Source organism: Chionomys nivalis, chromosome 10 (genome assembly GCF_950005125.1).
Source record: "Chionomys nivalis chromosome 10, mChiNiv1.1, whole genome shotgun sequence".
NCBI classification, from domain to species: Eukaryota; Metazoa; Chordata; class Mammalia; order Rodentia; family Cricetidae; genus Chionomys; species Chionomys nivalis.
Window position 1 is genome coordinate 83,572,974 of NC_080095.1, and position 15,880 is coordinate 83,588,853.

The 15,880-nt window shown below is 40.4% G+C and overlaps 1 protein-coding gene across 1 annotated transcript in view; it reads right to left on the reverse strand.

The window, feature by feature from the left end:
* Nucleotides 1-244: 244 nt before the first annotated feature.
* Lamb1 (laminin subunit beta 1) overlaps nucleotides 245-15,880 on the reverse strand; it is a 65,765-nt gene continuing 50,129 nt past the window's right edge. The window contains exons 24-33 of the mRNA XM_057782877.1: nucleotides 13,618-13,987; nucleotides 10,836-11,020; nucleotides 9,599-9,840; nucleotides 6,918-7,121; nucleotides 6,190-6,334; nucleotides 4,009-4,216; nucleotides 3,682-3,823; nucleotides 2,277-2,453; nucleotides 675-834; nucleotides 245-534 (exon numbers count right to left, since the gene is read on the reverse strand). Coding sequence (XP_057638860.1) covers nucleotides 398-534; nucleotides 675-834; nucleotides 2,277-2,453; nucleotides 3,682-3,823; nucleotides 4,009-4,216; nucleotides 6,190-6,334; nucleotides 6,918-7,121; nucleotides 9,599-9,840; nucleotides 10,836-11,020; nucleotides 13,618-13,987 — 1,970 coding nt within the window. The 3' untranslated portion in view covers nucleotides 245-397. The remainder of the gene's footprint in view (nucleotides 535-674; nucleotides 835-2,276; nucleotides 2,454-3,681; nucleotides 3,824-4,008; nucleotides 4,217-6,189; nucleotides 6,335-6,917; nucleotides 7,122-9,598; nucleotides 9,841-10,835; nucleotides 11,021-13,617; nucleotides 13,988-15,880) is intronic.

Here is a 15,880-nt window from a genome sequence, read left to right on the forward strand (position 1 = left end):
ACTCTATATCCTTCCTGTTTAAATTCCACTCAGGATTCTCCACTGGGGATTTAAAAGGAATAAAGTTTTGTTGACCTAAAAAATGGGTGAATATTGTTAACTTGTTTATACATATAGTAGAAATTAGTGTCTTCCTAAAGGTAAGAAAGTGCTATACAAGTCCATCTTTACAGAGAAAGTAACATTTCTTGGCAGGATTCATGAAGACCAAAACAAAAGAAAAAATAATTATAGTAAATATATTTATACAAAACCAATGTATTTTATTTAACTCCATACAAAAGTGGGTGGATAAAAACATTAAATAGATGAGTTATTTTGAAGGTCACTGCATCAATTTTCATATGTAGTTAGTTTGCTTTGGTCACTGCAGCGTCCTTACAGCCCTTTTCCTGTGTCATAAGCAGGTGCTATAAACAGCAACCTTTTCGCTTATGTCCTTAAGGAGTGAACGAACCTCTCCTTCCAGTCGCACTAATTCCTGAGCTTTGTCTTCTAAGTATTTTTGATTGTCTTCATATTTCCTTTCTAAGGCTGTGGAGATAACAACAATAAGGTTAAACATGAATCGTTTATAGCATATGATCTCAACACCAGACCACTCAAAACCTAAGCCAAAAATGAATAGATGTTTCACCTTTATAAAAAACAATAAACCAGAAGACAAGACTTACCTTCCAGCAGCTGGAGCTTGCTGTTGGCTTGAGCCAAGAGTGTTTTTGCTTCATTTTGTAGTAGCTCAGCTTTCTTCCTGGCATCTGCTGACTCCTCAGTTTTTTGGGCAATTAAACTCTCTACCTTCTTGTACTTCTCATCAAGTTCGCCATCTAGAGCCTGCAGTGCATATTAAGACAGGTGAAATGTAATGTCAGTAGTTAAATCTAGTAGCATTAGATCAAAGACATCTTTCGACAGGCAAGCAGTCTGGATTAGGATCAGCAAAGTACTCAGGCTTCATATTAAGTTGTAAGTTTTAAAAACATTGCAAAGAAAATTTGAAATTGTAAGTCATCTACTGTAGGGCTTAGCCGTGTTTATTTGGATGAGCACTTACTATGAAAAATAAGCTCAACAAGCCATACAAAAGTACACTGGGCATCAGGAAACCAGAAGGAACAGAAAGGTTTAGGAAGGAAGAGGTCAAGCCTGTAACACATACACATAAAGAGAAGGTGAATAAGGAGGTGGTAGGCAGGAGTTTGAGGCCAGCCTGGTCAACATAGTGAGACTGTCACAAAAAACAACAACAAAAAAAGTAGAGAATACGGGTTTTTGGAATGATGGGCACAAACAGTAAATTCATTCATATAGCTTTAAAAAAAATTCAACAGGGACTGCTCAGAGGTTAAGAGCACTGGTGCCCTTCCTGAGTTCAGTTCCCAGCAACTACTTGGTGTTACTAACAACCTCTATAATGAGATCTGGTGCCCTCTTCTGGCCTGCAGGCAAACACGCAGGCAGAACACTGTATCCATAATAATTTTTTTTTTTTTTTAAATCAGTAGTATTTTTCTTTCAATGGTTCATGAGATTATTCGGGAGATTTGTGTATTTAGAACTACAGGTCAATAGAACAACAAGAAAGAGTTGTCTGACACTGGCAAGTAATTTTTCTTAGGGTTTGCCTCTCTTCCCAACTCAGGTGCAGTTAAATTACTTTTCTGTAATACTAAAAAGCTCAATAATAAGGTTTTTTTTTTTTCCAACAGGAAGAAATCAGAATTAGGTTATGTAGCAGTTTTAACAACCCTGACTCTACTCCCAAGTTTAAAAAGCTGTCTTTGGAGGTAAATTTAGAAATGAAATATATGTGTAAAACAGAAATCTGCTAAATACAGTGCCTTCCAATGAGAAGCAAAAGGTAGCAAATTCAAAACAAGCCTGGCAAGAAGTGAGGTTTGATTTCCTACTGCTCCTTTCTGGAGGGACTCTTAAGCTTTCCCCATTTTCTCTTTAAATTATTTCGAGTGGCTAGCTATTCGCTATGTCGTAAAGACCTTTCTCTGTGAGCTACAGAACAAATACCAGTCTAGTGTGTATGCTTTTAGAGTACCACTCCAAGTCCCATTAATTCCATTTTTCCTAAGTTTAGAGATCTGAGGGTCTAAGTTTACAGATGGATCCCATAATTCATTATTTCTCATGTATCTCCAAAGGCTGCTACTTTTTAAAATAAGTCATTGGGATGTCTGTATCCTATTAATGTCAAGGAAGGCAAAGTGAAAAACTAGTTCTTATTTATCAACTTAGCTATGACGTTACAAATATTTACTTACCTTTTTAACGTCGTCTGCACTCTGCTTTACACTATATACTACTTTTTCAATATATTCCGCCTCCCCAGAATTCTGGGCAGCTTTGCGCTTAAGCTCTTCCACATTCCTCTCAAGCTTGCTGATGCGTTGGGAGGCGTTGGTCAGGCTTTCCTCAGAGGCTGCAGTTTCAGATTCAATCTACAGGTGTAATGTTAATCACTACAAGTTAAGGGGAGTTGAGGCTGCTCTGCTGGTTTGCACTAGACCAGAAGCATTGGCAGTTTAAAGATAGCTTAGATCAGTGGTTGCGACCAGATATCCTGCATATCATTTATTTACATTACAATACATAACAGCAAAATTACAGCTATGAAGTAGCAATGAAATAATTTTATGGCTTGGGGTCACCACAACAAAGGGTTGCCGCTTTAGGAAGGTTGAGAACACTGGCTTAGATAAAGTGCCCAGCTTCATCATTTCTGTGTCATATTTCGCTTTTGTTTACTGATCTATAAGCTACGATTTTTTTTTGTTTGTTTTTCGAGAGGGTTTCTCTGTGTAACATCCCTGGCTGTCTTGGAACTCACTCTCTAAACAAGGCTGGCCTCGAACTCAGAAAGAGCCACCTGTCTCTGCCTCCTGAGTGCTGGGGTTAAATGCACGTGCCACCACTGCCCAGCTTTAAGCTACGACTGATTTTTTTCTTGATGTTAAGAACCACCTTCAGGCAATCTGATGTGTTTAGCTAAAGAACATTCACAATTGAGCAACTTTGAAGGGATTTCCAATGAAAATTCCAGATTATTGTAAAAGGAAATTGATAGCTTCCAGTCATTTTTTTAGAAATTCCTGTCAGCTAGGTAGTGAAGTGGGAGTTAGCTAGTAACTGAAGACACAGAGACTAGGAATACTAGAAACATTGGGTTACCCCAGAAGAAAAGATACCTGGACCACTGGTCTATAATTGATCTCATTGGAAGGACGAACACTGTCTTTTAAAACCTAGAAGCAGCTTAGTATGTTTCACAAAACTTAGTATTACCCACAAAACTAACTGAAAGCAAAATGTTTAACAAAGCTAATGTTGGCAGAGAAACAGGCCACAATTTGCAAATCAAACTCAAGATTCTCAACCTCTAAAATGTACCATTAACTTGAAAAATTGTAAATAATTAAAATTAATTAATAGTTAAAATTCTGAAGCAATAGTGCTTAGTTTCAGACAAACTTTCACTTTGGATGAGGGAAAAATAAAAGGGTTTAATGTGTCTCGGAGCCCTTTTATTTTTTCCCATAAAAATATTTTCCACTAAGAAATAATTTACATTTATTTTTACAAAATAATCTTTAGTGTTACAAGAATTCTTGTCCTTAAATAACATCATGTGAGTGTTTTCCCCATACAGCTCAGCTCTAAATACCTTACCGATGTCAGCAGGTTTTGGGTTCCCTGGATATCCTCATCAGCTTGTTTGATGGCCGCCTCTGCTGCAATCTGGGCCTTTTCAGCCTCTTCTAACGCTTCCTTCACCGTGTCTGCAGTGACTTTGACATCTGTTGCACTTTTGCTGAGCAGAAGAACAACACTGCTTTTTAACATGAAAACATTTTTCTCTTGGGAAAATAGCATTTTCTTTGAAAGCATATCCTCCTGGAAGACCCTTCATTACTTAAAGTTCTCTTTTATAGCAGGCTAGCTACAGCAGGTGACACCCTACCCACCCACCCAGATGGCCAATGTGTCTTCAGATACCTTGCTCTTTTTGCTTCTTCCAGCAACATCTCAGCTCTGGCAATGTCAGCAGCACTCTGCTGCAAAATAACTTCTACTTGAGAAAGGGTTTCAACTCTTTCCCGAATGTCTTCTGTCAGGTTCTGTAACTGCTGTGGAGTGCTAGGCATTTCCATTTTCAGTACTTCATTAGCAACTGCTTCAATACTGTCCAGATCAGCACTATCCTCTGAAAAGTCAAGACAAAAATCAGAGCTGGTTCACTCAGCTGCAGCACGTCAGTACTTGCAAGGTTATAAGGATATAATCTTCCCATTTCAGAGACAAGCCCCTCCATGCTTTAGGCTGGAGAGGTCATGGAAGAGGAGGAACCACACAGGTTTTTGTTTTTTTTTTTTCTTTCTTCGAGACAGGGTTTCTCTGTGGTTTTGGAGCCTGTCCTGGAACTAGCTCTTGTAGACCAGGCTGGTCTCGAACTCACGGAGATCCGCCTGCCTCTGCCTCCCAAGTGCTGGGATTAAAGGCGTGCACCACCACCACCCAGCACCACACAGGTTTTGAAAGACTTTTTGGGCTGGGGAGAATGGGCAGAGAGCATTGTGGGTTAACTGTGGCTTCAGGTTATGGAAAATTGAGGCCGGCATTTAAAGCTGGGGCTGCAAGGTGACAAAGCTTCACACTTAACATGAGGTTGGTACAATCTGTCTCCCAACCTTTAAGAGGCAGGACTGAGTTCATGGCTAGCCTGATCTACATAGTGAGTGGGGATAGCTAGGACTGCCTTGAGAGTTTAATCTCAAAAACAAAAAAAACCCATGATATTCCTTATCAGATATCTAAATTTAGGAAATTCTGGAAGGGAGTGAGTGCAACAAGAATCAAGGCAGTCTATTTTCAGCAAAACTCTGGAGCTTGATTTTCCTATGTGTTGTTAAGCTTTAATTATATAGGTCAGATTTTATTTTTTGACTATCTAAGAACATAAATATGGACCCCAAAGAACTTAAATAGGGAGAAAAAAAAATACATGGTTGAGTCACAGGTTCCACATCATGTTTCCAGTTGTCATGGGGAAGCAGTTTTTAGTAGTCATTTCTCTAACAGGGCAGTGTTCCTCGGATCAAATGAACACCAAGTTCTTATTAGTCTGCTTTTAGAGTCACACTTCAGTTCCAGTGGCATCTGTGTATGGGCCATGGCTAATTTCTGGCGAGATGCAAGGAAATGCCTAAAGGTTTCTTTCCTCCTAAAAGGGCTAGCAAAGGAGTAGGGAGGGGTCCTCTTCTTCCATCAGCCAGTGTCTTCATGTCAGACTACAATTTGTAATGATGGGGCCATCTCAAGAATGTAGTTAGTAGGCAAGAAAGAAAAGGCAGAGTGAACGAGTCCAGACCCATGAAGTTACACTATTTTTGGACTATTATGTGAGATCATAAATACCCTTCTTGACTAATTCTGATTCAATTATAAGTTTTCTTGCAACCCTTTAGTATCCATGTTGATAGCATGTGAACTATAATCAAACTTAAAATTTGGACCAGATTCTAGAGATTTCTTTCTACACAGAAAACATTGACTGTGAGGTTCTGAATATAGATGACAAAGGCTTGGGGGCATTGTAAAAATAACTCCTTCAAGGTCCTAATGATAGAAGTTGTAATTCAGTTTTCAGGGTAAATGTTTTGGCTTCTTGGTAGGCTACTTGGTGTGGCAGTGCTTGCAGAACATGTGGGAAGGTTATTTACAACATATACTCTAAGAAAAGGAGGTCTACAGAGTTCAGAGTGCTTACTACTCATCAAAGTACCAGAGTTGGAGATAACATTCACTTGGGCGGCTTACAAATGCCTGCAATGCCAGTTCTAGGGGATCTGATATCCCCTTCTGGCCTCCATGGGCATCTTTGTACACATATTGTTTTTTAAAATGCTCCCCCCGCCCCCGCCTTTTTAAGGCAGGCTGGATCTCCTATAGTTTTTCTATGTAGTCAATGGTGATTCTGATGCCTGTTTCTTGCTTCTACCTTTCAGGTACTGGGATTTCAGACATGTACCTACATGCTCAGCTTGAAATGAAGATAATTCTTAACAGGGATATCTTCTGTTACTTTAACTGAAACGCAGATAGTAATTGTTGCCTCTCAATCAGAACTTTGTAGGAACAATTATCTGAAAGTGGAAATAGAACAGAAACACTACTTACCAGTCAGGAAGTCTCGGATCTGCTTGATGAGGTTCCTCAGGTCCTCATTGCTCTTGTCCACTTTTTCTTTGGTAGCATTTGTTTTCAACAGGACATCCTGAGCATTCTGCTTAGCTTCATCTGCTCTCACTTTTGCTTCAGAGACCTAAACATGAAGAATAAGCCATCTATGAAAGTAACTTGCTCTATCTAAAGCAGCCCAGAATGTCAAACAGTATAAAAAGTATTATTGACAAACACAGAAACAAATTCCTATTTTAAATATTTTAAACAAAATATTGTGCTTTTATATAGACTAAAAGCACTCAATATGCACAGGAATTGAAATTCCTGTTCAGTATTTTTAGGGCTAGCATTAAAAATGTTTCAAAGCTGTTTTTGGCTTCTCTAAAAACACTTGGTGATCTAAGAAGGGTATGAGACACTTTAGAACATTGCCCAATTGTGTGGTACAACAATAATACGGTCTCTCAAATTATTGTTAATCTAAAATTTATGCTGCTTTCTCCTAACATACATGTTATTCCCATGAAGAGAAAGTAAATTCTTAGTCGGAATAAGAACCTCACTGACACGTGGTCAAATAAGAACCTTTTTGACCACACAGACACATCAGCTTTCACAAGGTCAGTGAATTTGGTCAGCATGTGAAACTGATTTTCCTTTCAAATTCTCCCTACAACTGCAAGCCAATAAACAACAAAACCTGAGTCCATTAAATGACTTACCATTTTGGAGAGCTGTTCCACTTCAGCCAGGGCACTCAGAACATCACGGTCAAAATCCATGGCTTTCTGCCAGGCGCTATGGGCCACAGTGACCAGACCACCACATCCAGGCCCCCCACACTTCTTCTCTCCTTCATCAGTTCTGCAGTTGGGTCCTCCACATTCACTTTCAGAACAATCAGCCCCTGGAGGCGTTCCACAGGTCTGCAATAAGCCAAGGGTCAGGCACAGGAGTTCAGGGTAAGTCAGCAACCGAACAGCTGGGTGACCCAGAGAACACAGGTGGTCCTCGGCAAGGATACTTAAGAAGTGTTTGCGATGTAGGCGCCAGCCAGTTTGCTTCCATTGAACTTATCTCAATGCCTTCTACTCAAATGCAGAGGGATAGCATATGAGTCCTACTTTATCAAGTTCTATCAGTATGAGAGTCAGAATTGAGTTGGACTGGGATGGGAAGGTACTCTGAAACTGGTTAGGCCCAGCACCAAGAACTCTGGTGAATATGGTCTGCTATCTGGTACATAACTTTGACATGTAACTCACATCATCAAGAACAGATGAGATGTAGTGAGAAAAGTTGCCAAAGGACAGAGAGTACTGAGGATTTAATATAGACAGGGAAGCAGGAGTGAACTGACAAAAGTGCTAGAACATTTCAGACAGAAAGGGAGACAGTTTGTATGAACAAAGGTGGATGTCGCTATTCCACATTCCTTTAACCACCCCACCCGTCTAGCACTGAGTCCTTTTTCCTCTGCCAGAAAATTAAAGGCCATCACATGGCTATGGTGCACAGATGCAAACAGAAATTCCAAGCATGCTGTATGATAGGAAAGGGCTGTGCAGGAAGAAAGTTATATTTAGCACTTTTATGGAAATTGTACTGAAGAGAGGCAGGGATTACTACAATGGGAAGCAATTACCAGAATATCTCCAAGCAGAAAAGTATTGTTTTAAAGACACAATGTTTTTAGTAGAGATACTGTGAACTCTTTGGTCCAAATAATTGTAAAATAACTATAATCCCACATATGTTAACAACTAAAATATGGATCTTTCACATATCAGGTTTATAGCCCATAAAATACTTTAGAGTAATTATAGTCTATTTGCTATGGAAGAAAAAAGTCCTACTCAAGACTTGAACTTAGAGCCTTATGGATGCTGTTTCTAGAAACAGGCTGGCAACACAGTAGATCTGCTTTGTTTCAGCAAACATGAGCAGGGATAAAAACCAGCATGGCTGAGCTTTTCTCTATGAAGGATGAGAAGTGCCTGAGGGACACGAAGACGGAAAGACCCTTCACAAGAAAATGGCAGTACAGAGCCCACAGAAATCTTTCGTAGGATACTGACGACAAGACGAGTAAGAAAACAAACTGTGTCTTATCAGAAAAGTCTGCACAGACAGGATGCTCATCTAGAAGGCCAGAGCCATTTCTTCACACCTACATACTGTCCACTCTTAAGTTGCCCTCTGTTAAAAAGCTGAATCCCATTATCAAGCTTAGCTGCACTTCACTGCAATTTGTAGAGATTTTTAAATGACTAATTTTTCTCATTAGGATTTGTAAAGAAGGAATCCTGAAAGATGAAGAAAACTAGCATTTTATGTGGAAATGTGGGAAGCTGTGCAGTCTTATGTATAAGTTATGCTGAAGCTAGGCCTTCTTTTTCTTTTCAACAAAATCGCGATAAGAAATTTGTGTGGTAAAGCATCATGCAATAATGAAGTCTAAACCTTGCAGGTATCCATAAAATTGCTGACTATTTCAGACTGCATGTGGGTAGTGGGCAAGAGGGACTATGGAAACTACAGAATGGTTAGTGGAGTTTTTCACCGTCTCCAGTAAGTTAGAAGCAGCTCAGCTTGCTAGGTTGTTGTTTTGTAATGGAAGGAACTTGGAAGTGGGTGGTTGGTAGGCATGGGTGCCCAAAACCACATAAATGGGTGTCTTCTTTGCGGGCTTTCTACCTGATTTTTAAATTCCTCTGTCTAGGCTGAGAAAAACTAGAAAATAATATTGGTATGTATGTAAAACTAGCTCTCAGTTCTCTCTGGTTCCTCCCATGAAAAACAATAAGGAAACTGGAGGAAAAACACTGGCTTGGCTTTCTTTTGGCTTTCTGCCTGATTTTTATTAAGCTCACTACTCAATTTCATATGGCTCCAGAGTTACTTTTTAAAAGCATCTAAGAAATTAATCTGCTTTCTAGGACAGTTCAGACTTTAATCCTTACCAGGTAATATTACTGGAACAAAGGATGTTAGCAAACACTGATGGAAAAACTTGGTAAAGTCTATCTCTGAACAATTCTCGATTCTTCCACTTGGATATTGTAGTTCAAAGGAAAACATGCAAGGTTTTTTCTGTTTTGTTTTGTTTTAGGGCACATTATAAAAAGGGTACAATCTCAGTAAGAAGCCCCTCAGCTGATACAGACGATGGGGGGTGGGAGGTGGGGTGGTGTCCTGACTCTTGGTGGTCACACAACTGGAGGCAGGAATAGGCTAGGAAGCACTCGTTCTGGCTAACCCACATTGTACCCCAGCACCTTGAGCACTGGAGTCACCTCAGCAGGTTTGCAAATGCAATACTAAAGACAAGGTGGAAGGTTTTTGTTATTTTTCTCAATCTCCTGGGAGAACACAGAAAATGAGACCAAATCCCAAGCCTCACCATTTCAGCAGCAGCTGACAGATCTAGACTCTGCAGTTTGCCGGCAAGTTCGTCCAGAAGGCGTGCCTGTTCCTCTTGTTTTTCCTTGAACTGGGACTCTTGCTCCAACATCAAATCTTCTACTCTGTCTCGGGTGAGTGCTGACTGCTCCACTGTGCTGTTGGGATCTGTGGTGGAGGCATTCACCCTCTTTTCTGCCTCGAGAGAGATCTGGAAATACTTGGTGATACTATCCAAGGCACCTAGGGCAAGAAGTGAGATTGCCTACAATTAATCTCCTTGTCCCTGGTTCTTAACCAACCAGGGCCCATGTTTGGTATCTTGTGGCCCTGAATTATATTATAAAGCTCTAAGATTCAAGAAAAAAAAATCTTTAGAAGTAGAAATTCCCTGTAATGAACAGTAAATCTCTTCTGTCCCATTAGTACCTGGTCAAAATATGGAGGGTGCCAAACACTGGGGTGAAAATGAGAAACTAAGCTATCATGCTGTTTCTACACAAAGTCAAACATCTAAATCCTGGTGTTGGGCAGCCTGGAGATAACCAGATGACTGTTTCTGTTTATCTACTTGGTTCTATTAAAATGATTATTATATGCAAAAAAGAACACAATAAATTTTGGCTTTGGGAACCTACGAAAAAAAAATGTATAATGCAGAATTGTGTCATTAATGTATTTTACCTTTGCTCTTTGGGGAGAGTCTTATACAGCCCATGATATTAGTAAGGAAAATAGTTTCAAAAGTTATTTCTTAAGTAAGCAGTAATCTCAAATGTGAAAGAATTTGTAGAATTAACAACTTAATGTTTTTAATATTCACAAGGCTAAGGAAAGGGTAGGGAGTTAAATTGGGGAAATGGATCACATTTTAACTCAATGGAGCCTCTGCTACACCTTGCTCCCAGGTACTATATTGGAAAGCCAAAAACTTTAAGCCCCATTTTGCCAAAGACTAAAATAACAAAGATTTAGCCGGGCGGTGGTGGCACACGCCTTTAATCCCAGCACTCCGGAGGCAGAGGCAGGCGGATCTCTGGGAGTTCGAGGCCAGCCTGGTCTACAAGAGCTAGTTCCGGGACAGGCACCAAAGCTACAGAGAAACCCTGTCTCGAAAAACCATTAAAAATAATAATAATAATAACAAAGATTTAAAATTGTTAGAAAAAACATTTTTTTAGGAAGTATTAAGAGGGTTATTTATTATCCAAGTTTGAGATTCCTGCACAAGTCCTCACCCTGAATATCGGAGTTTTTGATGAATTCTAGCTGCTCAGCCAGTTCTTTCACAGTCTTGTCAAGGCTCTTTGCCTCTGCCTGCAGTGCATCTAGCTGTCCAGCTGTGCTATTGCTCTGTGAAGCTGTATCAGATAATTTCATTTCTACTTGACTCATCTTTTCTGTAACATCTTTGGTTAATTTCCTGTAAAAAGAAAAGTAAAAATTGGCCCAAACTGTCAAATCTCACCACATTGGCCACTAGTATAGTTCCTCTCCCTCCATTTTCATCAAATTCCTCTATGTTCTACATTACTCCTACAAAAGACAATTAGAGCTAACAGCTTGTCACCAAATACTTTGAAGAAAAACACAAGTGAAGCCTCAGCTCCTTGGTGGTAGTGGTGGTGGAGTGTTCCAGGACTCTGATGTAAAATGAGCAAGGGTCAGTGTAGGCTGCCAGCTCTCGATGTTAAGTGGCTGCAAGGCCTCTAAGTCCACAGACTCAAGACCCAGTGCTGAAGAATGTCTCCCACTCACCTGCCAAAAACCTTTTCTCTGAACCTCACCTCACCTCAGCTTTCTCCTTCAAGATGGAACATGATGAGAGGAAGCCCTGCAACCTATCATGAAGACAGCAGGAGCCACCTGAAGCAGCTTTCCAAAGATTCTATGCTCCAAGCAAAGCTGCACCAGAGAAGTCTCTTCTGTCCACAAAACAATACCCTTTTATTTAGAAAAAGCTGAAAAGCAGTGATCATCTCTAGAGAATGAAACACGGACTCGAGACTCATCTTCTCTCCTGCTTGTGTGTATAATATATGATGTTTGTGTGCACACATACCACGGAGGAATGTTCAAGAAGACATGATCTCTGGGGATTACTGCCTCTCAGAAATATGATAGTCGCTGTAAAGTTCTGTAAAATCACCCAGCAGCCATCCTGGCAAGTCTTTTCTTATCTACTCTGGATGCTGAGGGAGGATAACCACCTTAGATCAAGAATCTGGGTTCATTAAGCAACAGACTAGACAGGCCCTGTCTTGTCTCTTAAAAAAATCAACAACAAAACATGTAAGGTATAAAAATTCTAAAAACAGGCCAATAGAATGGCTCAGCAGTTAAAACTTTACTGGCCTGACAACCTTAGCTCGATCCCCAGGAGCCCCATGGTGGAAGGAGAAAACTGACTACCCACTGGTTGTCTTCTGACCCCCACATGTGTTCCATGGCACAAAGGCTACACACCTACACACACACACACACACACACACACACACACCTAAAGAGGAAAAAAACTAAAACCTTGGGCATTTTTTAAAAAAAAAATGCTACTTAAGAACTGATGAGATGGCAAGGTCAGTAAAGTGCTTGTTGCTAACCCTGACAAATCAAGTTCCACCCCAGAACCCAAGTGGTAGAAAGAGAATTGGCTCCTCCACATTTTGTGTTCTACATGTGCTCCAAGGCTTGGGTATACCTTGAATTTCCAAATACATAAATAAGTATATTTTTTAATGCTCCTTAAGCTGAAAGGATGCCATGAATGACCCAACACAAAGAACAAGCACTGAAAAAGATTATAGGATTTGTAGAATGATTTTCCTGGTGATAATTTTCCCCAGTGTTTCTCTTTTATTAACCGACTGATTCCAAAGGCTTCCACTTCTTTTCAGGTCTCAAAATCTTGCTATTAAAATAAACCTGGCTGAACCATCTCACCTGGCTGGTGAGATGACGGTTCCACAGGTAAAACGGTACTTACTGCTAAGTCTGATGACCTGGGAAAAGCTGCCCACTGACCTCCATAAATATACCCTAGCAGGCACATGTCTACACATGTATAAATAGGCAATAATTTCAAATATATTGATATTTTTGCTGAACTGGGGAACAAACCTAGGACTTGATGTACTCTTAGTACTGAGCTATCTCTCCAGCCCAAAGAGTGTATTTACATATTCTTTGTTGCTGTTCTCTGTTTGTTCTCACCATATATCCTAGGCTGGCTTCTAATTTGTGATCTTTCTGACTCAGCTTCCCTAGTGCTGAGATCTAAAGGCCTGTGCCACCACCCCCATCTCCATTTTCCTTTTTGTCCTTCAATTCCTAAGTCTTACTGCATGCTGTTTTGGGGTTCCTTTTAACAGTAGGTGAAATATTGAGGGCAGGGAAAAGGCTAGGATACAGTGTAGAAACATGGCGCTCAATTGTATCTCCACTCAATTCATATTGCTTTAACTGATAAAAAGAAACAGTATTGCATCAAAGAAATGAATATCAAGAGAAGGCCCAATGAGGAGGTTGCTTTGTTGCAGGCATTTCATGGTTACATCAATGATGCCTTTCATAGGACAGCAGCTGAAGAGAAAAATAATTTGGGAATAAGAGTCTTATCTGTGGCCATGGGCGTTCCCTAGTATTAGCGATACTTAAAAATACAATTTAGGGGGTCAAAATTTTTCTGTGAGTGTGTTATCATTGCATAGATCAATCATTGTTGGGCAATGGCAAGAGAGAGACTCAGGAATTAACATGCTACCCACATTCACAAGCCTCATACATATCAAAGCTGAGACTCTATGGACCTTCTGCCTCAAATCCAGCTTTGCTGCAACAGACTGAAGTGGAACACTGAACTCACACTTGTTCTACTCACCTTGAACACTGCTGATAAGCAAGGGGCCCAGAGCCTGAGTAACTGAACTAAGAAAACCTAGCAGAAGTACTACCCTGAGAAATCTTGGTTATTCAAAATTTGAAAAACCTTCATGAGTGATTTTCAGCTTACTAATTACTTACTCTGCTTCCTCAAAGAGATTGCCAATGTTTTTCAGTGGTTCTGCCGCCGGGCTCTGGGCCAGGATGTCTTTTATCTCATTGACTTTCTTCTCCACAGAGTCTACGGTCTCCCGGTATGGACCAATCACACCACTGATTTTCAAAGCTTTGGCTTTCTCCAGGAATTTGTGGGTCCTGTTGGTCAGCTCACCAATGATCACATCCCAGAGAGCAAAGCACTGGTGGCAGGGTGTGCAGTCAGGGAAGACCCCCGAGTACCCTCGGGTGCACTTGTCACAGCGTGGACCCTCAACACCCTCCACACAGACACACTGGCCTGTGGACTGGTCACACTGTGGTGTCTCAATACCCCTGGGATCACAATCACAGGCTGGAAAGGAAACAGAAATGCTAGTTGACATTAAAAGCATCAGTGACAAAAGTAGGCAATTAAAATCCTCAAACTGTTACAGCCTACAGTGGCTTGACCTAGCATACATGACTCAACCCTGTTGACTCTTTCTTAATAAGAGTAATGGTAATTTAAAAATCAACAGATACAGCACAAGCATTATAGACATGTTTTATATATATCACACCATTTAACTTTCACACCATCCCTATGGGTTAGGCAAAATAGTTATCACCATTTCTCTGGAATGGAAACAAGGTAGAAACACTACATGACCTATTTCAAGTCTCACAGCATGGAAAAGACCAAGCCAGGAGTCAACTCTGCATCTCTGAAGCCCATCTCGGCCTCCATCCTACCGCTGCACTCTCTAAGTCTGAGCTCCCACCTCCAACAGCAGTATAGATGATTCAGACTACATCCTGATGTGAGCCCTTTGCTAGAAGCCTTATCCTAAAGAAATAGCACCTAAATAATTAAACTTACCTGCTCACAAAACAAAGCACTGAGTACCAGGCAGTAAACTTGGTCAACAGAAAACTAAAATGAATAAACCTAAAATGAACAATCCCCAGATCACAACTTTCTAAGCACCAGACATTTTGTTTCCCTGCATTTTTTAGGCAATGATTTATCAAACCAGAAGCCACTTAAGCTGTCAATCACATTAGGTATGATTCCTATACCATTTGTTCTCTATGTTCCTTAAAAATTAAAGAATCTCATGGTCAGTTTGTGAAGTTATCGTCCCTTTGAAGATTAAAAAGAGATTTCAACCAGCTGTGGTAGCACACGCCTTTAATCCCAGCAGGCAGATAGATATCTGAGTTCCAGGTCAGCCAGGGGAGTTGGATGAGCAGGCAGCATATTAAAGTCACAGGCGTGCAATAGGCCGAACTTTCCTTTAAATCATTTCACTGTGGGATCTTACAGTGGAATGTGTGGAGACCCAAAAAGACCAGGGAAAGGCCTGGCCAAGTCTACCTCTGTCAGTTTTTCAAGTGAATAGGAAGAGTTCAGATAACACTTCTGTTAAGTTTTAAGAACAAGTTTCCATTTCATTTGGTAATATGCAGCTTTCTCCCAAGCTCCCACCATCTAGTAGAACTGTAAAATGCAACACAAGAAGCAAAGTAACCTAGTGTTTTAAAGGAGCCAGGTAGTTTCTAGATGGGCTGCTGACTCAATGTAGCTGCTACAACAAAACGTGACTATTTAAGGGACTTTAATTTTGAGTAATTAAAGAAAATGTTTAAATTGCAATATCAAAATAGTCTTCAGTAAAAAGGAAGAGACCAACAGAATATATGACTCATGTCATCAACAGGTCAACAAGAAGACTGGTTTTGCCATCAAGGCTGCATATCCAGTCCTGGAAAGTCTTTGCTGATGGTAAAGTCGGCAACACAGGTCAGGGAACTATCAGCATAAGAGTATTATAGGTAGGGCTGGAGAGATGACTCAGTGATTAAGGGCACTGACTGCTCTTCCAGAGGAGCTGGATTCAATTCCAGCACCCACAGCAGCTCGCTGCTGTAACTCCAGTTCCACTCTCACACAGACAGAACACCAATGCATATAAAACAAAAATAAATAAAAAATTTTAAAAAGTGTTATTGGTATTTCTGAGACGTTCAAAGCCAAGGAACAGAAAGTTAACCTGAGAAATTGCCAGAAATACTACCAAACACACCTGTTAAGTGATGACTGTATTGAAAAAGTTGAAATTGCAGACCCTAGTTTCATTAAGATTTTTTGTTTCTGAACAGTTAACTGGTTTCCCCATAAACAGAGTTCAACTATGCCTTTAGAAGTTGGCTGGCACTCTCCCAACACAGCTAGAGATGCACGTGGGCCACCTCCATTCCTCTA